This window comes from Rhipicephalus microplus, chromosome X (assembly GCF_043290135.1).
Source record: "Rhipicephalus microplus isolate Deutch F79 chromosome X, USDA_Rmic, whole genome shotgun sequence".
NCBI classification, from domain to species: Eukaryota; Metazoa; Arthropoda; class Arachnida; order Ixodida; family Ixodidae; genus Rhipicephalus; species Rhipicephalus microplus.
In genome coordinates, this window is record NC_134710.1 from 30,844,660 (window position 1) to 30,869,934 (window position 25,275).

Below are 25,275 nucleotides of genomic sequence, written 5' to 3' on the forward strand. Positions count from 1 at the left end.
AACAATGCAGAAGAAAGTGGACCCCTTGCAAAAGCATTGATTGCACATGTATCTTGCAGGGCACAAAAAATTTACTTTGGTACAGTTGTCTATTTTCCCAAAATTCTCACATGTAGTACAACACGTAGACTAAGTGTTTGTACCACTGCTACACCTGTCATTTCGGTGTTCTGTGAATTTATTACACTAAGCACTTGACTTTCCTGTTCATTTATTCTTCAGTCCCCATAAATTATGGCCACTATGCACTCATGTGACTCAAGAAGGCTTCAATTCAAGTATGTGTTGATTCTCTGATGTGAATGGCATGTTAGTATGTATATGACTTGTATGTCCGTGTAAAGCTTAAGACGATGTTTTTTAGCCATTTGTGCTATTTCAAAAAGCGGAGCTTATCAAAGCTTATGCATGCAGCCTGGTGTCATGCCATGGTGCTCATAGTCTCAAGGTCATAGCTGCAACTTCTGGGTTCTGAGCTGTGCGAGTTGAACGCAAGGAAACTGATTTCTCGGAGTATGCATAGTCCACATTATACTTCGTACCCAGAGGTGCACATGCATCAACCGTTATGCACCGAATCTTGGTAGCCGTAGGATGTTGTGAGAAGTATAGTGATACTGTGTGCTTCAAACATTAAACTTTTTATTGCTTGAAAATTTCTGGCAGTTCAAAATAAATATTCTTACACAACATGAACAATACTATGTTATCAAATTACATTTTAAACATGAGATTCTTTGTTTAATTTACTCCTAAAAAAACTATTTGTTCCAGTTTAATGCCCATGCTGAATTAGGGCCAAAAGGGACACAGAATTTTCTCATCTGACTTATAGTTCCGTACTTGCTGTTCTAAGTAAAAAGAGCTAAGTGCAAATTCTGCCTCTTCGCTCCCTTTAATATAGACAAGATCTCTCGAAGCCTTAGTATAAACTGTTCGACTTTGACGCTACTCCTCCGTTTCTTCATATACCTCTGGCTCAAACTTTCCCGGTTGTAATTGGTCTGCTGACACTGGCTGAAGGCACATAGGGCAGGTGGTCTCCACTGCAAGCAGGTCGCGGAATTGTGTGTAGATGGCAGGAAAATGGCAGCTTGGACACTGCGTGAAGTCATCTTTCACAATGTGCTTGCCCGTGGCTAGGCAGAATGGCAGGTTGGCTGTGCACTGAGAGCACAGCAATTCCATTTCAGCCAAGCTGAAGTTGCAGAAGGGGCATGGCGAGTGATGTGCTTCTTCCTGTTCCCGGTTAGGCTTGCGAACTATCGCTTCCACCTTTAAAGTCAAAAGCCAAAGAAAAGGGTGTGTGTTATGCAGTAAAACAATGCACACCATTCACCAGCTTAGTAGGCCAGCAGGTTAAGCACTTTGATGAAACCATGGCACTAATATTTTGACAGGAGTTTGAAGCGATGCACCATGGCCAGCATTAAAATTATAATCAACAAATGTATTTGCCTAAACGATGCCCTTCTGGCTTTAAATATGGCTTTGCATAAATTGATTATATTCGGGGCTTAAAATCATTGTGGCTCGCGGGGAGGTTTGACCCTTTCCCCAAGATTTGTGGTGATCAACTCTACATTTGCACATATATACATACATACATGCATATATATATATATATATATATATATATATATATATATATATATATATATATATATATATACACACAGCCCATGTTAGGGAGGGGGCCATCCTTTCAGCAAAGGAAGACTATAAACACCAACTATACTGCCAGAATTCCTTTTGGGGGGGGGGGGGGGGGGGTTCGCTGTTTATGGAAGGGCAAAAAACATTTCGTGGGGGAAGAGGGGGGGGGGGGGGCAGTGTACCACTCTCTGGCTACGGCCCTGTACCCAGTGTCAAAAAGTAACGGCAAACTCTATGTCAGCAATAACTTTTTAAACTGTGTACTTTGCTTTCTTCTGTGCTTCTAACCCTAAAAAAAATATACTAATTGAAAAGAAATCTTCTTAAGGAACTGATGGCACCCAGTGTTACAAACTGTAGCAGACATGACCAATGCTTTCTTCATTCAGCCAGTGGCATTTTTTTTTACAACAGTAAACTACAATATTGTTGCAGTAATAAAAAAAAATCAATTTAGTTATTGCAAAGTAGTGTACGAATGGGTGCCAAGGCAAAATTTCAGTATAATATGCTTGATTAGGCACTAGCAATCATTACTATAAAAACAACTGTAAAATTAACATCTGGCTTTCTCACCTCCACAGTTAAACTTGGCCATGACAAAGCTTTCCTTTGTGGCCATGCGGTTTGTGGTCCAGTCATTACCTTGTTTATTTGTTAGGCTGTGAAAATCCTGCTTAAATATTGTGTAGGCATACATAATTCCTTGTTTCACTTATAAACTGTTAATAACAGCTGTCAGCTAGACTACTACAATTCCAGTATTTTATTCCAGTCCCATTTCTTTTCTATTCACATCATTGACTATGGTAGTGAGTGCCATTTTGCATGTCATCACATGATAATGATAAAGTAAGCACTCTGCTAAGGTTGAAAAGAAAAATTTGCAATTTGAATTTTGAGGGCACTAAGGGATCTCTCTTTTACTATAAAGAAAAGTGAGATAGTCCAGCTATTCATGCATGTGAAAGCACTGAGCTCGTATCTTGGGAAGATCACATCCCGTTTTCAATATGATACATGACTCGAACAGCAAACACTAAAATAGACATATGTTTGGTATGGTTATGCCAGCAGAATCCCAGTAAATGTAGTGAAAACTTGAATGTAGTGCTCAATTGAGGCATTCAAGGTTTTGTTGCCTTTGCGGGTATCGTTTTGATGTTGTAGAATCATTTCTTGAAAATATGATGTACCTTTCTTGTATGATATTGTTCTTAGTATTCTATGACCACCTGCCCAGTCTTCATGTCCCAGTGGAAAGCATGCAACCCCGTTCATCTCTCAGCATAAAAATAAAAATCATTCCTGGCTATGGCACTGACATAAGGTTAGGAATTGCCTGTCGAGCAACGACTACTCTTTGCAGCTGCTCAAGTAATATAAACTGTACTTTTGTGTTGTTTACCATGAAATAGTAGAGGAAAAAAGAAGCTATTGATGCATAAGGCACAGTAATTGCCTACGTGCCAGTTCGAAAGTTGACAGTGAAAACCCTTTGAAAAGGCTTAGAGGTGTAATCTACGAGGCACCTTGCAAAAACTCTGATGCATCTTGCAAAGGAGACGTTTCAAACATTCATGAAAGAATTTATCAGCGCCAGAACATAATAAAAAATTCAATGAGTGCTCAAATGTTTTGGAAGAGCCCCACATATCGACTAACACATTATTGGTCAGGATTGTGCTGGTATGTAATTATCACAGAGAGGTGCCTTGCGTTCATGTTTGGTCTTATCATGCATCCAACAAACAGATCTACAGTAAAATGGATGCGGGGTAATCTTTCCATGGTATACAATAAGCGTTCTATGCTCCCTTCAGCAAGAATAATCGGGCCTTCTTATCTTGCTCTTTGTTTCGAACAAGAAACCAGTAGTAGCTGCAGAACTTCAAATATATGTTCATTTTTTTCCACCTTCTATGTGCACTCAATTTATTTTGGTCATTTACTATTATTACTAAATGAGTTCTTGTCAAACATTTTACTGCAAGTGATCATGAGTAACCATTTGGTAGATCGAAGCTAGTGTAAGATTCATAGACTAAAAGCATAAGCCACTGTACCAGCACTGCTGTGTTTTTTAAGCCCATTTTGAAATTAACAATATCGTAAAATATGCTGATCATAATTATACAAATTCTTTACAGTATGCAGGTTCTGTGTTTTGTGTCTGCATACCACTTACCTTCTTTCGATACTTAGGGTCAATCTGACTACGGTACTCGGGTCGCATCAAGGTGCTGGCATAGGTGAATGCTGAGTTCTTGAGACCAGCACGCTGACATTCTACTACAGCCGACGTCAGAATCGGGACTGTGTGTGCTGGAAAACGACTGATGCTGTTTGCCACACGCTCTAGTAGCCGAGCAGCCTGCATATGGTTGCCATGACGTATCTGGACCTTCACCAAAATGTAGCTGTGGAGGAGCATTAGGTTGTGGTACATTTCAGCTGGAACTTTGATCTGGTGCTTTCTTAGTTCCTGGTACATGCTCAGTAGAACATCATGTGCGTTTCGATAGTTTCCAGCATTCTGCTCTTCACGTGCAATGACGACAGCAGTTTTGCCTGCTTCCTTGTATTGACAGAGCCCCATGTACAGCCTGAAGAGATGCTTGAAGTCTTTGGGCACTCCATCAGTTTCACCCATTAGAAACTCTATGACCTGTCTGGTTGTGTGGTCATCAGCAGCTGCTGCTGCAGCTTGGACAATTAAATTGATTGCCTCATCATCATCTTTTGTCGTTGCCTTTAGAAGAAGCTTTATGGCTTGCTTGTGTTGACCAGCTTTAAGATAGAATTTACCAGCATCAAAGTTATTTCGCTCTTCCTCGTAATAGGTAGCAATAATGTTGAAGTCCTCAGGAGAGCCATTGTCTCCAATGGCGGTAGAGTAGGCGTCCATTAGCTTGCAACTTTTCGCTAACTGAAAAGCTTCGTCTGTACACTTTGAAAGCACTAGAAATTGTATTGCAGACACACTGTCTCCCAACTTCTGAAAGAACTTGGCGACAAGTTTCGCACCCTCCATCGACCTCGTCTGTTTAACCAGTCGTACCGCTTCTTCCAGATTGTTTAGATTGTTCAACTGTATGCGAACTACACTTTCAATGTCATGTGCCTGCTCGTAAGCTTTAGCTGCCTCTGCATATCGCCCATCAGCTTCTTTAGCCTTGGCATATTGTGCATATATTTTGGGCGACGTGATGTGCTGTAGAAGTTCACCAACCTTGTTCCAATTTTTAAGTTTTATGTAGAGGTTGGCAGCTTTATCATAGTAGTTCCCCTGTTCGTAAAGAGGAGCTGCCTCTTGGTTTTGCTTCATGCTTTCAAGAATCTCTGCACACTCCCGCAGCAGTGTTCTGCTGTTGAGCTCCTTGGCAACTCTGACTCCTTTTCTAATGTCTCCACATCGAAGTGATGTGCGTGCTAAGCCTGCACGACAGGCTTTATCGTGGTCTATATGCTGTGGATCGTTGGTAATGCCAGTTTCATAGTATGTTAATGCACTGGCATTGTCATTTGCGAGCTCGAGCTGCTGCGCATACTCTCTTGAAATAAAAGGTATCTCTTGCTGAGCCAGGCGCTTCGCAAGCTGCAGTGCCTGTTCCCAATGCAGCAGGTCACGGCGCATTTGCAGTGCAGCTGTTGGCTGACTGGATGCCAGGAAGAGCTCTTGTGCAACTCCAAAATCTCCCTTGAACATGGCAAGGTATGCTGCCAAAAGGCTTTTGTCTTCAATTTCACACAGCTCCCGCAATGACCACACCATTCCAACGTCACCGATTTGCCGAAAAATTCTTATTGCCAAGTCAAGGTCTAAATTAAATAGGGCACTATTTCCAAATTCAGTCCACTCTTTCTTTGAATCTATACGTTGACACACCTGCCAGGCAGTATTAAACCTGCGCAATTTGAGGCATTCTGTAAGCAATTCTCGTTCGCTGTTCCTTCCCTTGTCTTCTGTCCCTGTGACTAGCAGCAGCGCAGTTTTCCCACTCTGTGTCTGACAGGTCAAGCTGCCATTATGCAGTAGCAGTGGATGCTGCCCAGAAGGAATGCTAATTTTGCGAACAGCCTCTACAAGAGCTCCTACCACTGTGTCTGAAACATACATGTAGACGTAGACATTATTGTCGTCAAATACTGCAAAGCAACCCCTGTTGTCCAAATGCTGGTCCCAGAAAACGCCCCTAGCAGCTGGAGGTATGTTTGCAATGTCTATCACATGATCGTTAACAGGGTTGTATACAAACCCTACTGACCTGTCATCTAGAGCCACTAGCCGTGCATTTGACGGGTCGAGGTGAAGCTGTCGGATTCCACTGGAGTGCTTGTATCTATTGATGATAGTCCAGTCTTCTAGGAAAAAAAACTCTATAAAGCCTGTGTCTGTCCCATATATCAAAAAGTCATCGGTAACTGTGTGGCACAATATCTTGACATGGCCATGAGTAGAGTCTGGAAATAGCTTGCTTTCGCGTTCTTCCAGGTCACTGTTTTCAATTTCTATGAGCTGCAGCTGAAGTTTTCCATCAAATAGAGCTGCAGCATAATCCCCGTTCAGCTTTATACTTTTTACAGTTCCTAAGTATTCTTTGTCATGAAGCGGAACCATTGACTTATCTCCCAGTGCATAAAACCAAGCGTGATTGTTCATTCCTACAACAAGATGAAATGGGCCTAAAGCGATGAAGCTTGGCTCAATATCCACCTTAAGTGTCATGTGCAGTTCTGGCTCTGTGACACTGTCTACAGTTACTTCAGTGAGAGATGTCAAATAAGCAAAGCGATGACCAAGGCTGCAGCCCAGGGTGGGCAGCTTTGTGAGGAAGACATGCAAACTGCCCCCTGCACCACCTGCTCCCAGGAATTGGCCATCATCAGACCAGTCAAGCCATTCGATCTTCCGTACATCGTCCACAGTAACTACCGACTGCACATCTTGCAAGTCAGAGAGGTCGTACACTTTGATGATATTGTCACTGCATGATGCCACTTTGTTCTGGGACAGGCACATAGCAATGTGTGAGAGTGATTGCTTGTGACAGCGAACCTGCATCATCTCCTGGCCTATATCTTTAGGACTTGTGGAGATAGTTACAAAGTAACCATTTGTAAATCCTAGAAGAATGTAGCCTGCCCCATACCATTTATATTCGATTATCTTCCCATACATTTCCTGAAATGCAAGAACATAAGGATTTTCAGGGTCATATATATCAAGGAGGAGCAAAGTTTTCTTATTTAGCACTAGACTGACTGTGTTTTCAGTCATGCTTCTTTCATCCTTTTTCATGCATGAGAACTGCACCAATGTAGCCTCCGATTTCAATGTTGTTTGACATAGTGTGTCTCCCTCCTGGTTGCTGACGGTCAGCATATTGTCCTCACCAACCAAGGCCAACATGTTTTGCTGGCTCCAAGCGCCATAGGTGATCCTTTTGGCATGCTTTCCCAAAATGGGCACCTTTCTGCAGGATCGGTGATGGTAGATAAGAAGGTTTCCCTTGGAGGTTCCAATAGCCAGAAAAGGCCCCGTCTTGGCCCACAGAAGTAGCGTCAACACATCCCTGAGGCCCGTGTCCACCTGGGCCAGCTGCAGGGTGTTCGCGTCCCACAAGAAAAGCCGCGCTGATCGGTCCGTGATGATTCCCAGCGTGTCGCCGTCTTTGTCGTAGCCCAGCCCCGTGCACATTCCAGGCAGGCTGATTTGATCCTTCCGGTCGCCGTGACGGTCGTACACGTTCACTGTCTGGTCGTAGCCAGTCGTCACGAGATAATTGCCGCTCGCCTTTTGCCATGTAAAAAACACTGGCCCCGGACCGTGCGTTTTTTCCGGAAGTGTGAAAACTGCCTTCATACTGCTGGAGTGCTTTCCGGCAGCTTATCGTCATGTAAACACGGAGGGTTGCCAATAGAAACGACAGCTCGCCAGCCGTAGTGCGATCGAACTGCGCACGCATCGGTGCCTTCGTCATTTTATTTTGTAAATGAAGGCAGTGCTCCTTTCGGTGCGGGAGAAACTTATTTACATAACGTCGGGACATTTAATGCGATATTTGGTACTGTTGGTAGTTGAGCGCACACATCGGTTCAGTTGCCGTCGATTTGAATGGCACCGAAACCTGTGAGGCTGCGGAGGAAAATCCTGCAACACCGAAATTCGTGGCCGGCGATTCCTTTTCGCCGATATGACGTATACATTACAGTTACCGCGGTTCCTGCTGTCCAAAACTCTAGAACCAGACGTTGCCTACAGCACTGTTTTAGACACGTTAGTTTACGCAAGGCTGTACGCCCGCAATGTGATGCTGCCTCCCACAGCATTAGTTTACCGTGCGCAAGTCAAGGCATCAGACAAGCCGATCTTTTCTGAGGACGAGTAGCGGTTTGGGGTGTTGAGGCTAAGTCAACTAGCAGTGAGGAACAGAAATGAAGAAGACGATCGCTTACTAATTTAACATTTATTGTTTGTTACAGACATTTTATAAGGTCACGGGGGGGGGGGGGGGGAAGAACCGAACTAGGATTGCTAAACGCTAAATACAAAATGCGCCCATCGGCGGCAGCGTTTTCACGTGCCGTGAAAGCTACGTTCACGATGACGAGGGCCCCGTGTGCGAGAAAAATCGCCTGAGCTTCGTAGAACACGGACGTGCATCAACATGCACGCTAAATGCATGACTAGAACTAACCTTTACTTCCTAACACTTCGAATGCTTTTGTGGGCGATCATTCAGACATCTTCCGGTTAGACACACGCAGCAACCACCACAGTGGTGAGGGATCACGCACACGAGGTCCCGTACAGAACCCACAAATCCGTCGCGGTGCTTCACGTCACCATCGGATTCCTGCTTCTTCGTAAATAACGTTGCCCGGTCGTCCAGCGCTGTGCTCCAGCTTAGCAGTGATCACAATCCACTGTACCTGTTCAGCTATTGGCTTCAGGTTACTTATCTAAGTTCCAATTTCGCGAATTCACACCGACTTCGCAGCTACAACCACCTTAGGTTTCCTGTAGTGTTGCGGTGTTCTGCGGTGTCGCTTTGCTCGTAGAGTAACCTCTCTATGCCTTGCTGGCCATGGCCAACAGTGTACTAGAAGGGGGCAGTGGAGTAAACGAGGCGGCCGCGCAACATTTCGGCTGATTCTCCGGTGGGTGACAGTAGCGGCGGCGCTGTAGTTCCATGGTACTGAAGATTGCGGGAGCGTCTGCATTGGGAGTGCGCGCGCCCGAGCCTGCAAAAGCGTGTAATTGCTCGTTTTTAGCGCGTTTAATGCGTTTCTGAGCCTTTATCAGTGGACGCACCTGCTACGCGCCATGGTGCACGAGTGAATATGCAGGCACGCCGAAATTGCGTCATTCACTGTTTGAAGAGCCTGCCGACCCGCACACACACAAAAAAAAAAAAAGTCAATCCGAATTTGCACGGATCCGCCTAGCTTCTTACTCAATCAGCGCTGTGAACTGCGTTACATAGTAAGTGGCGACTGGTGAACTACAAAGACAGGAGAAGTATCAAAACCGCGATTAAATCATACGCTCATTTTGTCGGCAGTCTCTACGATATCCACAGCACAGTGTTCCTCATATGAGCCTACATGCGCTCAATTGTTTCACGAGAAACCCGAGTATAAGTAACGTTGTCACAACATTAATCGATGACGACTCTGTGAAATATAGTATTTATTGCTTTCCAACAGGCTATTAAACTTAATAAAACAACACGCAAACATAATAAAAAGTGCCAATTCTACATATAGCCCGTCTGTTAATCTACGTAAATTCATTGTAATCAATTGTCATTTTCTATCTACAGCTTAAATTGTGCTGCTTTCCAAATATTCTATTGGCGTAACACCATTGCAAGCCAGCAAATTTATGACGATGTTTTGTATTATAAGAGTAATTCTATTATTAAGTGTCAAAAGTGTAGGCAGGCAGTGGTGAATCTTGTTTTGAGAAATTTACACACACAAATATAGCCCCGCCGTGGTGGTCTAGTGGCTAAGGTACTCGGCTGCTGACCCGCAGGTCGCGGGTTCGATTCCCGGCTGCGGCGGCTGCATTTCCGATGGAGGCGGAAATGTTGTAGGCCCGTGTACTCAGATTTGGGTGCACGTTAAAGAACCCCAGGTGGTCATAATTTCCGGAGCCCTCCACTACGGCGTCTCTCATAATCAAATGGTGGTTTTGGGACGTTAAACCCCACAAATCAATCAATAAATCACACACGAATATATATATATATATATATATATATATATATATATATATATATATATATATATATATATATATATATATATATGGTGTGTGTGTGTGTGTGGCACTTGGTGGTCGCTGTGAATGCGTGTAAATATTTTAGTATACCCTGATAATTTGTTTAAAGTACGAAAACATATCGTGGTGTAGAGGGTTCATATTCCCTTTCTCTTTACTTATGGCTTTCTGGTTCTGCGTGCGTGTGACACAGTATTTGTTTTAATCTCACAGCTTTCTGAGCCCACCTAACTTCCAAGAAATCAGCTCAGTTCTTCTGATTATTGTAGATGCCTAACCAACGAAGAAAGAATTAAGAGAGAATAAATCAGTATAAGACACACGTACCCTTTCTGAATTATTTTTGATCTCTTACAAGGGCTTTTATGGAGCTCGAATTCAGCAGATTGGCGTGTCATACTTCAAGGCATATAGCATCATGTGCTAGACATGCATGATGGGCAGGTACGAAGAAATCTGCAACAAGAAAGCGCGACAAAGGAGCCGAAGCGCATAGCAGTTCCTGCACCCGGCGCACGGCTCTTTCAGTAGTATTCGACTGCAGCACCGGCGCTAAGGGCAATGCGGAAAGAATCAGGCGGCGAAGCGCGGTCACGTCACTCAACACTTTTAGTACACTCTACGAGAGTTACTCAATCATGGCACAGCCTCCTAGATTTTTCTTGCCTGCCGGATTACTGGCGGTCACTTGGGAATAAAAGTGTGCGCCGAAAGGTCGGCGCGCCGCTGCCAATCATTTTTGCTACGCTGTCGGCACCGACTCCAACCGATCGGCGCGCCGCCGGTGTTCTCTCGGCGCGCCATTTAAATACGATTTTTTTTTCTTTCAGCTTACCTACGTTTATTTTGCACCTTCTGTCACCAGTCTGTGCTTAATTCTGTCCACTTCGCAAACGTATCGAAATTGGTTCGCCTGCCATTTCAAGTTAAATAAGTGGACTATAAAAAAAAAAAAAAAACTTGTGGAGTCCTCCTGATAACGTTGGATTAGATTTCAACGTGAATGTTAGGATACTTCTGAGTTCATTGTATTTCAGCGAATCCCGCTCAGTGACAGTGCCAACGGTGGTGCTTGGCGATGACTGTCGACAAATTCTAGCTGATGAGAATATGTAATATGTGAGGCGGGCTTTGAACAATGACGAAAGGTATGGAAAGTCGGTACTGGAATATTCATAATTATGAATGTGCAAGCGAGTCGAGGAACAAAGGCCGTTCAAATGCGAAAGGTGGGGGCCAGATCTAGGGACGGGCAGGGTACAAGCGCAATGTGTATGGAAGATATTGTTATAACTGAGAAAGGGTTAGCTGTTTAAGGCGTATTTACAAAAAAAAAAATCATTTAAGAAACTGGACCACATGCATAGCCTTTATTGAACAAAGAAAGGCAAAATGACAATTATTATAGTACGAAATGCTCAATCAAACAGAAACTATCCCCATTGTATCGGCAGGTTGAGCAAGATCGACAATATTGGACGAAATGGTGATCACCATAAATTAAGTTTGTGTAAACTGTGAAGTAACGCGCAGAAGATGAATGCGGACAAAACACTGAAGCGTGGGCTTGTATTTTCAACGTGTTTTGCCCTGCACACCGTGCGAGGCTCCATACCGCGCTATCAAACCAACTAATCTGCCTTTCCTTGACCAGTTTTTATCTCAGACTTAATTCAACTAACTACAGATGCAGGTTTGTCACAACCATGTTTCAAAAAGGACAGCACATATGTAGCTTGCTCGGCGAGTTGGTTTATAATATTTTTCGAAAAACAAACTAAGGAGTTCAATTACCTGACAGGACTTCGAGCGAAATGTTTCTGGCGGAAAGTCCACAAACCCATTACCAGAAGCGCATTCATGAAAAATAGGCCGAGGCGTTCCAGAGCTGTACACCTAGCACTAAAATGCCAAGAAGCGTGTCAAAACGGTACAAACAGCACACTGCCATGATCAACGCCACGTGCACCCGCTATCTAGCAACGCGAATTCCTTATCCAGCTGTAAAGACAGCTGAAGGACAACTTATACATGCATTGCACTTTGCCTTTTTTGTTTTTTAAGGATACAAAATCTTCACGTTCAATCTATTTCTTCCTTTGCCGATGACACTGATAAATTGGGGACGCAGAGACTAGTGAAGAGGTCAGTTTTGTGCCTGAATGATGTTCACACTGCCTATAGGTGTCACTAGACCTCGACCCGTCTGATTTCTGTAGACACGGTCACATGACAAAGGAATTTCTTTCAAATCATTGAATGTCATTGGCAAAAGAAAAAAAAATATTCAACGTGAAACACGTGAAGCCTTCGAAATAAGAACAGAGCGAAGTGTCATGTGTGAGTGATCCCCCAGCTTTCCTTACAGATAAAGTACTCGCGGTATAGATAGCGGGTATACTTGGCGTTGATATTTTAGTGTTCAATGGAAATCGGCCGCTTCATACCACCTTGAAACATTTGTTGGAAAAAAAAAGTGCGCTTAATTGTGCAAATGTGGTTTAGATAGCCTTTTCAAGCATGTGCTGCTGGTTAATTTTTGTAGGCCTTTCTTTATTAACATTTAGTTTTGGGTGTTTTTAATAATCTTAAAAAATAATAAATAACATTCGTGTTTTCCGTTGGTTTTTTCTTACGTAGATCAGTAACGATCATGCATACTTATTATCGTCATGTGGGCATAGCAACCACCCTTCCATACTTCCTCATTCTCCCATATTTCACCATCCTGAACGCACGCAAAAAGTCTTCATCAACGCGTGACGTGAATGAGAGATGTGTTCCGATTATAAGTCGGCAAACTCACTGATGAGTCTATCAGAGGAATTGAAAGACTCAGATTGAGGCGCGAGTCAGAGTCCGAGTGAGTCCCGCTGAGTTATGCTTAGGTAAGCATCAGTCCTAGTTAGCCAGGCTGAGTTTTACTACGGTGAGTCTGAGTTCGAGCGAGTTCCTAGTTCGATTCAGCAAAATTTTGGTAAGTCCAGGTTCTTGTGAGTCTTATGCTAAAAAAAACTCATTCAATGAGGGTGTCTTTTTATTTTGCTGACCTATGCTTACAAATATTTACAGTCTCATTTTATGGCGTGCCTTGTAATCGTGTATGTGTCGGCTTGTAAAACCACATAATTGATTTTCCAAATTGTAAATCTGTCTAATTCCCCACACCCTTGGAACTCGTTCCAGTGAAGGTCCTTGATAAAAGCCACTTTCTCATATCTCCTAATAAAAGTGATAACCTTAACTTAAAGGCACGGAATGAAATGGCGACATAAAGTGCACCACTCAGATGAGATATAAACATTAAAATGCTAACATGACTAAGAAGCTAATGTATACTGCCTACTTCCAAGGTGCACAGCTATTTGTAAATTTGTTTGCAGTGTATACACTGCAAACAAATTTACAAATTTTACAGAAAATACAATAGTAGCTATTTGTAAATTTGTTTGCAGTGTATGCACTGCAAACAAATTTACAAATAGCTGTGCACCTATACAAATTTACAAAATTTGATCATGGAGCTAATGCCGTTCACCCCGGCGTGATTTCACAATTTGAAGTTAGAATTTCCAACCAGACGTTAGGGGTTTATTCTAAAAAACCCGCAATTTTTAGTAATGTAACAGTGATTTTATGCATCGCAGTGGCTTCAACTTTAATGCTAATAGGTAATGTGTTTGCAGGGTGTACCTTTCGCAGACTATGACAAAGTATAATGAGCAATTTATGCTCATGCATGCTACAAAACTCGTATTATCTTTTCTCAGAGAAGAACACATATCGGAATAACGAGAGGAAAAACTGAATAATTGTCCATAACTCCATTGTTGTGTATATATAGTGTAATTTACATTTGTTCAAAATGAATGAACATGGCTTTAAGAGTGCGTGGAAGTGGGCTGTGCAGCATGTTCTGGCACATATGCAACTCCCGGGAATTTCATTACGCAACATCGTAATTTACATTGAGTTTGATCTACAGTTATGTAGAAAACCAAAGTAGAATGAGCACTGTATCCCACCTTGATAAATCATGCAGCTTCCAAGGCGACAGAGCCGCACGATTCGCGAGCATCGAGTGCTTCTTCGCTGTCTCCTGCATTGAGCTACTCGTCCTCAGACACCGCTTCCGCTTTTGCATGAATGAATGTGGTGATTGGAAAATTACGGAGCACAAAATAATATATTCAGAAGAACGAGAGAGTCTGGATGGGCGTTTGTGAATGCCCTTTCGATGTATTGCTCTGCGCTAAAAAAGTTTCCAATAGCAACGCACCATCTCGACGGATTTCAAGTTTTGTTAAAAATGTAGTGACAACACATGCTATCAGCTTTTATATCATTTCCTGTCATGTGACACGTTGAGAACTTTCCGAGTGGATTCCGAGGAGAAAGGGGGCAGGAATTAATACACCGCTCCTGCCGTGCGTCACGCTTAGTCACTGACAAAAACGAATTCCTTCAAACTGTAATGCTGTCAAAGACTTTTGTGACCACCTGAGAACTTGAGGAGCTTCTCAACATTTTGCCAGCACTCCTGCAGTTCAGGGCTTCGTACCGACACGGCATAGCAGCACCCCTTTTTTGTAGTTTTCTTTTTTTTTCCTATTCAAACTTTTTTCCATTCATAGTGATGCAGGTTTGACACGCGGAAGCAGTTTTGGCGGTAGCTCGCCCGTCATTGTGTTCGCCCAGTCCATTCTGCGAAAAGTTTGATGACACGGGCTTTACCCAGGCTCAAGTCACTCACACCTGAGCTTTTGCGTTTTTTGTACGCACAAGGAATGCAGGCAGGCTGCAAAACGCAGCAATGAGCTCTACTCTCCGGGTTCAGGGCGGGCAGCACATACGGTATATATGTATTCATTCAAAAGTGAGCGTTTGGCAGAAGTATACTTGGTTGGGATAACAGAAAAATAAAAAAAAAAAACAGAAAACTCCAGCAAATATTTATATTAAGGAACTTGATGTTTTGAAGCCTGATCGGCTTTTTTTCTCAGGGGTGAGAAGGCCTGCGATGTTTGCCACGACTCGTTGCAAGCCCTGGAAATAGAGGGGGGGGGGGGGCAGTTTCCCCAGTGGTGCGGTTGTTGTCTCGCACTGTCTGTTGACTATGCCAAGATTCAAAGGGGAAGGGCTGGCGAAGGTTTCTTTCTGATTAGAAGACCACCACGCCGTCGGGACCGGTATGGTGGCCAACCCGCTTACAACCCGCCTGTGCGCTCCGTTCACTGTTCATTTGACGGAAGTCCTGTGCTCTCTCATTTTTTCATGGAAGTTCTTGGTTTAGCCGGTGCAAGAGATCTTGCACATGACGTCATGCGCTATTCCCGCAGGTGCAAGGTCTTTGGACCAGCGGATGAAACTGCCGGTGGTGGCGGAAGGCTTGTGGCAACGTCCACTCCTGCCTTTTGAACTTCGCTGGCACCCACGATGTAGGGAATCGACACGTGGCGTTGTTGCGACGCGGTTGGTGCCACATTTTCCCCTTCTTTTCTATTACGGAGGGCTCTGGGAATAAACGCCTTTGTAAATAACCGTTTGCGTCGAAGTCAGGCATTATTTTCCGCCTTCGCCGCTGTGGTGAAGAGTGGTCATTGGATGACTGGTTGATTTGATTGGAGTTCTCACGTTTGTTCATATTTCTTTATTCGTGCCCAAGAAAGGTGATTTCGATCATTTTTCTACGTGTATGGTTGCTTTTCAGTGGAAGCCTGTAGCAACTAATCTGGGAGGCTGGTGGGATTAGCTAAAACTCGCCTCACCCACAGCTGGCAAGCACAAAGCAAATTTAAGCTTAGCGGGGGGGGGGGGGGGGGGGGGCATGAGAAAGCATCGAGATGGCACAGCAAGATGAAAAGAAAGGATCTTTTGCGCAATGAAGCGTTGCTAAAGCCTTTGCGGCAACCATTTAATTTTACGAACATCTCCACTTCCAGTCGTACATTACGCCCTATCCCCCCCCCCCCCCGTCCCCGACACACTGTGATAGGAGATAAGACCGGCGTGCGTCATAAATAGCCCCCTTTTTATTTTGGACTCTATGAGCGAAGGAGCACTTACGCAGAAATGTCGTTTTTTTTTTTTTTGCAACTCACGGCCTGAAAGCTTGTTTGCTCGAGCACGCGATGTTAATTGTTGAAGTCTTGGTTCCACTTGAGCGCCGAGTGAGGCTGGACCCAGAGGGGTTTTCACACGGAAGGAAGGAATCCTGGGTTTTCGTGCTAAGGTAACTAACTGGCTAGGTGGACGCACAAAACCGCGTGCACGTGAATCACCACGTCGACAAGTCTTTTCAACGAGGTTTTGTGGGCGCTCCTCTGATCTCCTCTCCGGCGTTGTAAATATGCGTGACCCCTTCAAGAAACGCTGAAGCTCGAACACCAGCCTTTGTATTCTCGTACAACTCTGCCCTTCTGTCCGTTCAAATGGTTTGCCAGAAGCAGCCAACACAAAACTCTTGACGCAGGGGGTGGTTGTTTGTTTACTCTAATGACGAAGGCATACGTAGAATGCCGTAGGGCGACACGCCATTCAAAATTAATTTTGACTACGTTCTGGGTGACAATACTTGTTTACATTTCGTATATGATGTGCGTATCTACACAAAACTGTTCGACAGGTTATCTCGCTCTCAAAATTTTGTTTCGGTAAAGAAAGGGGGAGGGGGTATGAGCTGGTATGTAGATAAAGAGGAGTCTCACAAACAAACGAGACCCAAACACTGCTCTCCACCCCACCTCCCACCCGCACCTCCTTGCGTCTTACAAGAATGGAACCTTTCAAAATGGAAACAAAGAAAAAAGCGCATGTATTTCCTATATTTATTCCGCTCCTTTTGCATTCGTGATGTTGTAGCACTTGCATCATAAATTGATGGGCAGTGTCCCCTCATGGGAGACAAATTAGTGCCTTTCTCGTGTGTTTCATGAATCACTATATGCCACTGTGACCTACATAAATGCTCACCTGTCTGTTACTCAAATAAAAAAGCAGTACATTAAGCACGAAGACTGCGAGCTCCACTTGCCCCTGCTTACCCGTTAAAAAGAGGCTCCTTCAGTATTCATTTATTTAATAGTAGCCTCAAGGCAGGAAGGCATTACAGAGGCAAGTGGTACATTTGATAATGAATTAACAGTTATTCGGAAGTAAAAACAATACAAAGTGTAAGTTAACAAGGAATAATACCTAGCAGATATAACAGCATCGCTGTGAGAGTAAAAAGAAATGAAATTTCTAGTGATACAGTGTTAGCTATGTGAACAAACGGGGCGCGCTGAAATAACTTACATTCAATGTGTATGCTGAAAAACAAATCATTTACGGAGCGTTTGCCAGTTCTCTTACATCTCTATGTTGTTCTCTCAGGCATTACTGTTAAAAGTAGTGAATTTCAGCAAAATAATCAGAGTAAACATGGTAAAGTAGCTTTTTTTTTTATTGTACTTTTGGTTTCCACACCACCGGCGCTGGTGCCGCAGGTAATTTTGCCCGGCGTGCGCCGACGACGCCGCCAACTCGGAACGACCTCCACGCCGCCGCCGGTCGAAACCACCACGGCACACACCTCTACTTGGGAAACGGCCATGGTCGGAACGGCAGTAGTGGCACTACTTAAGTAGGGTGGTCTTCAAATAAGTTTTTACGTTTTTGGAGCTTATGTGCAACAAAAATAACGTAAAAGTTTCAAAAAGCATAAAAGTAATTATAATTAACTCTACGTAAGTGACGCCGTCATTCAACAGGCAACTCTTTCAATACAAGGCATAGCCTTTGAAACCATAGAGTTTCTTAATTTTGGGAACTCTATGTTTGAAACTAGTAGCAAACGTCAAAATTGCCAATCTTAAAGGCCAGGTACAAAGACCTTTATTCCTACGTAGGCAGCGCCGTCATAGATGATGGGCGTTTCGCGCTCATCCGGCAGGCAAATGAAATCTAGGAGGCTATGGTTTTGGTCTCGGTAGTTCGAGATCTCGCGAGAGCCGCTGGAGCCGCCGGTACATAGCCTGACATCTCACCTGAACGTAGAACAAGCGCATATTCATGTGTCGTGCGGCGGTTTACGCGGGTGAAGCATTAGAAGTGTTCAGCAAAATTGCGTTGGGCACCATGACGAAGTGGAACGACGACGAACTCCTTGCAGGTCAGTGACAGTTGGGCAGTGCTCCTGCTTGTGGCAGCGGACGAAACTGTTGTGCCCAACTGTTGTGTTGAGACGCAATGAGGACCATGTGCACATACGTAGTTTCGTGTTCGGTATGTGTACAGTAACAACTTGCATGTGTGTAATAAAACAACGTTTCTGTACCACTTGTTATACTCGCCCCCAGCATTCTAATCTCGACGTTAGAGCAACCGCGTTCAAGTGTCACTTGCACCATGCTCAAGTCATCACGGTCGCAGAATGCTGACGCCGGTGAGTTTCACGCGGAACACGGGCACAGTTACCGGGCACTGCGTCGGCCTCGTGTCAGAATGCAACCGTGGAAGGCGTACGACCGATCGTGATGTCTGTACAGTTGCTGAATTAATGACGTGAAAACACTCGCCGTTGTCAGTGCACCTAGCGCGCGTTCTCTTGTACTTCCTTCGTTGTCGGTGAGCTGTTACTTGCTGTTAATACTCGAAGTGATTTCGCTGATCGTGTCGCACTGGCCCAGAGTGTTGAGACCCGTTCCACGAGTTTCGGATCGTCACGACACGCGCGCTGCGCAGCCCACGTGCTTTCCTTCCATGTGTCTCCATGGCTGGCGCAACTGTGGCCGTACCGCTAGGCCTAGCCACAGAACATCTATGGCCTGGCTAAGCCGCTAGAGCCAAAATCTAGCGCACGCATCTCTCGCTGGAGTAGTTTCCGGCGCAAGAACGGAAACTACTTCAAACTCTCCTGAATGACTGTTTCGTCATCTATAACGTCAACGACATGGCGAACGACTACGAGTGCTACCGGCGGGACGCGGTTTCGTGCCGAGCTCGAGCGGTGCCGATAAATCCAGCGAATGTCTGCCGCCTCCCCGGGCCTCAATGCGATCGTCGACCGAGTGAAAACATCGTTCAGACTACTGCAGCATGTCGTTGTTCCTGTGCTTTGATCTGTGATCATCTGTGCTCGGAACGAGTGAAAATGCGCTCAGGAGGTTTAGAGTTTTGAACGCGAGTTCTCGCCTACCGCAAAGTCAATTCAGAACGGTATCGTCTGCATTCAGCGTAGGCCTCTACCATCGAGTTCATGTGAACCAGCTTACGGGAGGAACATTGGTTGACAGTAGTTTCCGTAGCAACGTAGACGCTATATAAGACGCCTGAGACATGGCCTGATGCCCACGCACGATTTTTGAGCGGCAGTGAGTTTTGAACATCGATATTCATCATCACCGAAAGCGCTCACACTTGTCAACCATTTCGTTGATGTGAAAACGTACGGGCATAAGTGGATTTGCGGATTGTATGTCGCTGAAACATTCGTTGACTTCGGTGCAAACCGTTTGCATGTGTTGCCAAACTGTTACCAATGAACGTGCGCTTATTGGTAACAGTGATTTCGTGCTGGGTATCAGCGACGCTGACACATTCAGCTGTCAACGGTCTCATTTCCATCCATGTACAAGACAAAGTTGAACGTGCGCGACTGTGGTGATCGAAAATAAAAATTGCATGATTCAGTGCTGCTCGTTTTGCCTGCTTTTTCGCTTCTTGACTCTATTCTGCTTCTTTGCCGTGCAACGTGAGCACATGCCCACTTGCACCCACCTTGTTTTGCAGGTTGTCAGTTCTGACACGCATTTTCCCTAGTGTACTTGATACTTGTAAACTAAGGCGAATGCACACAACGGTGCTCTTTCATCATTTTACGTTTTACTTAAAGAAAACACACGTTTTGTTTACAGCTGGACAGCCAATTGGTTAAAAGTTTGTGAGAAGCACCTCTATTGGAATCACAGGTGCACCATGACATGATAGTAAAATGAAAACAGAATGTCACCACATGTGTCTAGAGAATGAATTAAAGTGCAGTATTACTGTCCTGCACATTGTTCACAAGGAATGTGAATGGTGCCTTTATCTCAGGAGGTGGGCATGTGTTTTTGTTGAAGCACTTATTACGATATTACTGAATTCAAATTCTATCATTTGTATTAATGTGCACAACTCATGCAGTAGCCTGTGTTTAATAAATGTTATGATATATATATTGCATCATGAAGTGTTTGGTGCAGTTTTCTGCATTAGAGGAAATTTAGACTACCGAGCACGTGGGAAGGCCTTCCGCGCAGTGCTTAGCCCTAATGTTATGACCGATATATGTCTCACGTCATCAAGCATTCCGTGTGGTTTGTTAGAGAAAATTTAGACTACCAAGCACGTGAAAAGGCCTTCTACGCAGTGCTTAGCCCCAATGTTATGGCCGATATCTGTCACTTCATGAAGCATTTGGTGCGGTTTGTTGAGTTAGAAAAAATTTAGACTACTACCAAGAACATGGGAAGGCCACCCTGCCACGGTGGTCTAGTAGCTAAGATACTCGGCTGCTGACCCTCAAGTCGAGGGATCGAACACCGGCTTTGGCGGCTGCATTTGGAAGGTCAGCGTTATAATACATCGACATTATCTTGCGACTGACACGATGCCTGTAATAGCCCTAAAGAAGTCCGAAGATTGAATGTAAATGCCCATAGTGTGAAATGCTTAAAAATTTTGTTCCTACAATATGATCCTCATGTAACTGTTTTGACAGAAACCTGGCTGAATGAGGAGATATGTCACAATGACATAATCCCTCCTTCTTACACAGCATGTCATAAAGATCGGCAGGCTAGTGGCAGTTTTATGAGATGACATAGTAGGTATCGAAAGCCTGCGTGTTAGAATTTCCAGCTGGGGCCATAGTTTTATGTTATACACATTTTCTAGACCTCCGAATGCCACAAAGGATGTATTAGAGACTCTGCATAATCAAATGTCAGTGCACGAAAATAAGAAAATTTTTCTTCTCGGTGATTGTAACCTGCTGGGAGCAGATTGGCAAGACATTGTTGCTAGTAGTTCACATAATAAACACGTTAGCATTATGATCGATTATGTTAAGGTGTAATTCAATGCTGGTAGTTCATGAACCAACTCGTGTACAAAATACATCTAGTTCTGTGTTAGACCTGGCATTCATCAGTCGTGATTTTTCTGATTGTACTGTGGAAGTCGAGCCAGGGCTCTCTGATCATCTCGTAAGCATATCATTACCGCTTCAACCACTACAAAAGTATAAGCCCGTCTCTACATGTTCCTTTAAAGACTTTTGTCATGCCAATGACCCAAGCGTTATCGATTAACATCCGGTGGTTCTTTATTCCATGAATCAAACAAACGAAATCGAGATTCTATTATCTCAATGCATAGAAGGTTCTTTATTTAGTGCAGCTAGATCGATCACTAGTGAATAATTGTAGGCAGTTCATCTGACATCATAGGGATCATTTTGAGAACGTCTTACTGCGGTGCATGTATTCTTGTGCATTTACCTTAATTTCTCGATAAGTAGGGCACTGCTGTTGATAATATATCTCATTTTAGACGTCAAATGTTGAGCTTTCACTCCGACGTAAACTGTTATTTGACTTTAGTGTCCTTTTGATTTCCGAACTGTCTGATGGGACAGCATAACAGAAGCTAAGCATCAGATGAACCGCATTTATTCAAAAAAGAATAACGTAGAAGTACGTACAGGGTTAGTACAGGTGATCCTGTGATCTAACGGTGACACCAGGGGCGGGCTTTGCCGAGATGCCGTATTTGGTGAGGTGGTTGGAAGCAAAGGCCAGAGAGGAAAACCAAGCAACAGTAGAGTCTATAACAAATGACATTGAGGAATTAGGAGGAGAGTGCGAGATAATTATACTAGGAGATATGAATGCGCACATAGGAGATATAGATGGTTATACTGACCCAACAGGAAAAATCATGGATATGTCTGAAAGACCTTATTTGATAATTTACAACAGTACTGAGAAGTCTGACGGGCAGATAACATGGGAGGTAGGAAGGCTGCAGTCGAGAATAGATTATGCACTGATGTCATATAGAATGTATCATAGGCTCAGGGGAATGCGCATAGATGAATGTGGCTCCAGAAGTCTAGGTAGTGATCACAAACATATCAAGCTAAGTTATGGAAGAGCAATGAAAGTGGGAAGGAGACAAGATGAGCAACTACAGTGGAATTTTTATTCAGAAAGGCAAATAGAAATAGCTACTAAACAAATTGAGAAAGTAATCACTGAAGATAATAAAACAGTGTGGACATACACGAATCTAATAAGACTGAGCTAGAGCTTGCTAAGGCATGTGACAAGTCACCCCGGAAAAGGAGATACAAACCCAAAAGTTGGTGGGATGAGTAAGTTAAGAGAGCCATAGCAAAGCGTCAGGAAGCCTTTAGAGAACACAGACGTGTTAAGCAGCGGGGTGAACCAACATATTGATGCAAGGCAAACGCAGTATTCAAACTACGCGCGCTAGTTCGTGCGCCCCCCCAAGAGATCAGTGGCTTGATGATCAAACAAGAATAGGCTGTGACGGCGCGCGCCTCCTCAGCACAGGATTTTGATGAAAAAGAAGTGGTGCACCGCTCGAGGGTTTCTCGGAGATTGATCCCCTTTTGCTGATCGCCTGTTAGAGACACCGCTACATTTTCCTTTACTTTTCGGGCACAAGTTCGCCCCAATAAACAGTTATTCGTACACCATTTGGATTGTACGTAACAATATTATGTTGAAAGAAAATTGGACATCTTTCTAAGCTGTAGAAGGGAAGCATCCCTTCTGATAATGAAAAAAATAGAAGAAAGGGGGCTCAGTGGCTGGCAGAAGTACATAAAAAGGATAGAAAGACAGCTGCAAAATTTTGGAACCATCTAAACTCTCTAAAAAATGAGACAAGCCTAGAGCAGAGGTTTATAACTACAGCTCAAGGTGTTAGGCTAAAAGGGGATGAAGCTATTGAATATACAAGAACAAGGGTGACAGAAAAATTTCAACAAAGTGCCCTATGCACCTTAATAGACAAGGATGGATCAAGTGGTGCAGTGGCTCCATTTTCATGAGAGTGGGAAAGGGCTGAAAAGAGGGTTTCTAGAAGTACATCAACAGGCCTGGATGGCATCCCAATTATGCCGTTAAAGGCATTGAGTCCCAAGTCTGAGCATACTTTGAGAGAGGCAGCAAGCAAACAATAATCAATGGGGAAGTCCCCGAGAAATGGAAACTTGGCAGGATGAACATGATCTATAAAGGAAAGGGGGACAAAGCTGACAGACAACTACTGTCCTATAACAGTGACATCAGTTGTCTACAGGCTGGCGATGCAGATTATAAAAGAAAGACTGCAGGCATGGATAGAGGATAGGGAACTCCAGAATGGGTTCCGGAAACACAGGAGGTTGAAATACAATTTGTTTTCGCTGACGCAGTGCATCGAAATAGCAGAAAAGGAACACGAGTCCCTGTGGCTAGTATTTTTGCATATCAAGGGAGTGTACGATAGCGTGGTTCAAGAGGAATTGTGGGGAATACTGGACACACTAGGCGTAGAACATGTAGTCGCTAATCTTTTAAAGGATATCTATAAAAGTAATAAAGTAGTTATAAAATGGGAAAAACAGGTATCCAAGCCCACAGAGATAAAACGGGTGCCTAGGCAGGGGTGTCCTCTGTTACCCTTGTTATTCATGATGTACCTACAAGGATTAGAGGCCAAATTAGAGAGGAGTGGACTTGGCTTCAACCTCTCTTTCATCAAACAAGGAAAACTCATTGAACAGGCACTACCAGCATTAATGTACGTAGATGACATAGTGCTAATGGCTGACAACAAGGAAGATTTGCAGAGATTGATGGGCATCTGCGGTAATGAGGGGGATAGGTTAGATTTCAGATTCAGTAAGGAAAAATCAGCAGTCGTTATTTTTAATGATAATGAAGGTTGTGAGCTTAGGATACAGGAAGTCACGTTAGAGATAACAGATAAATACAAATATCTGGGCGTATGGATAAGCAATGGGACCGAGTGCCTAAGGGAACACGAAATATATGTAACATCTAAAGGTAACAGGAATGCAGCGGTGATGAAAAATAGGGCACTGTGGAGTTACAATAGGTATGATGTTGTGACAGAAACATGGAAAGGGCTCATGGTTCCTGGTCTGACTTTCAGCAATGCGGTCTTGGGCATGAGATCAGAGGTTCAAGCAAGATTAGAAATTAAACAACCTGAAATAGGTAGGCTTGCTTTAGGAGCTCACGGGAATACACCAATTCAGGGAGTACAAGGTGATATGGGATGGACATCATACAAGGGTAGGGAAGTTTGAGCAATATAAAATTTGAGAAGCGATTGAGAGAAATGGGGGAGGAGTTTTAGGCTAGGAAGGTTTTCAGCTACTTGTACATGAGGAATGTCGATACAAAATGGAGGAAGCGAACCAGAAAATTGACGAGTAAGTACTTAGAAAAGAGCACGGGGCCAAACCAAGAAGAACTATCAATTAAGAAGAAGGTGAAGGAAACAGAGACCAATATGTAGAGAATTGGTATGATTAAGAAGTCCGCACTAGAGATCTATGGAACTTTTAAGCGGGAAATTGCCAAGGAAAGCATCTATGATAATACTCGGGGTAGTTCTCTACTCTTTGAGGCCAGGACGGGAGTATTGTGAGCGAAAAATTATCGGGCCAAATATGAAGGGGTAGACACAGTATGCAGTGCGTGTGGAGAGGAGGAGGAAACTGCCAAACACTTGATAATGTTCTGTAAAGGGCTTCACCCTATAGTTCAGGATGATGGTGCAGAGTTTTTCAAAGCACTGGGGTTTAGGGACAAGGAGGTCAAAATAGTCTTTAAGCAGGTAGAAATAACTAAGAGGAGGTTATCTGATTGATGGCTAAAATTAAGGCACAAGTGAAAAATCCTTCACTGCAAAGTACCTGTCCTCAACTTCACTATTTAAAGAAAAAAAAAGAGATAAATTTAGCTGTCGGTTCTCTTAGTATTCCAGCTAGGTGAGCCGCCACTCGTTCTAAAGGGTACAGCCATATCAATCCATCCATCCGTCCTCGTTTTAATCTGTAAAAAAATAATAAAGAGGGGGGCTCAGGTGCCTTAAATAGTGAACAAATATGCAATACGTTACCCAGAGCACATGGACTTTCCCAGACTTCGACTTGAGCTTCTTACTTCAAACACTGTGCTCAAAAGCGCTCTTGAAGGCCTGTGCACTTCTTTCTTCGGGCACTGTGCTCGAAAGCACTCTTGAAGGCCCAGTGCACA

The 25,275-nt window shown here is 43.8% G+C and overlaps 1 protein-coding gene across 2 annotated transcripts; it reads right to left on the reverse strand.

The window, feature by feature from the left end:
* Window positions 1-802: 802 nt before the first annotated feature.
* Window positions 803-25,275, reverse strand: Oseg6 (intraflagellar transport protein Oseg6). 2 transcript variants are annotated; one of them, XR_012886601.1, is made up of 3 exons: window positions 25,139-25,275; window positions 21,678-21,800; window positions 1,135-1,275 (listed from the first exon to the last, which is right to left on the reverse strand). XR_012886601.1 is itself a non-coding variant. In XM_037426724.2 (2 exons), the coding sequence occupies exons 1-2, from the start codon at window positions 7,520-7,522 to the stop codon at window positions 949-951; spliced, it is 4,005 nt and encodes a 1,334-aa protein (XP_037282621.2). In that variant the 5' UTR covers window positions 7,523-7,661; the 3' UTR covers window positions 803-948. The 2 variants fall into 2 exon arrangements, 1 of the variants encoding a protein (XP_037282621.2); XM_037426724.2 differs by lacking the exons at window positions 21,678-21,800; window positions 25,139-25,275 and adding an exon at window positions 3,845-7,661 and having other exon boundaries at window positions 803-1,275.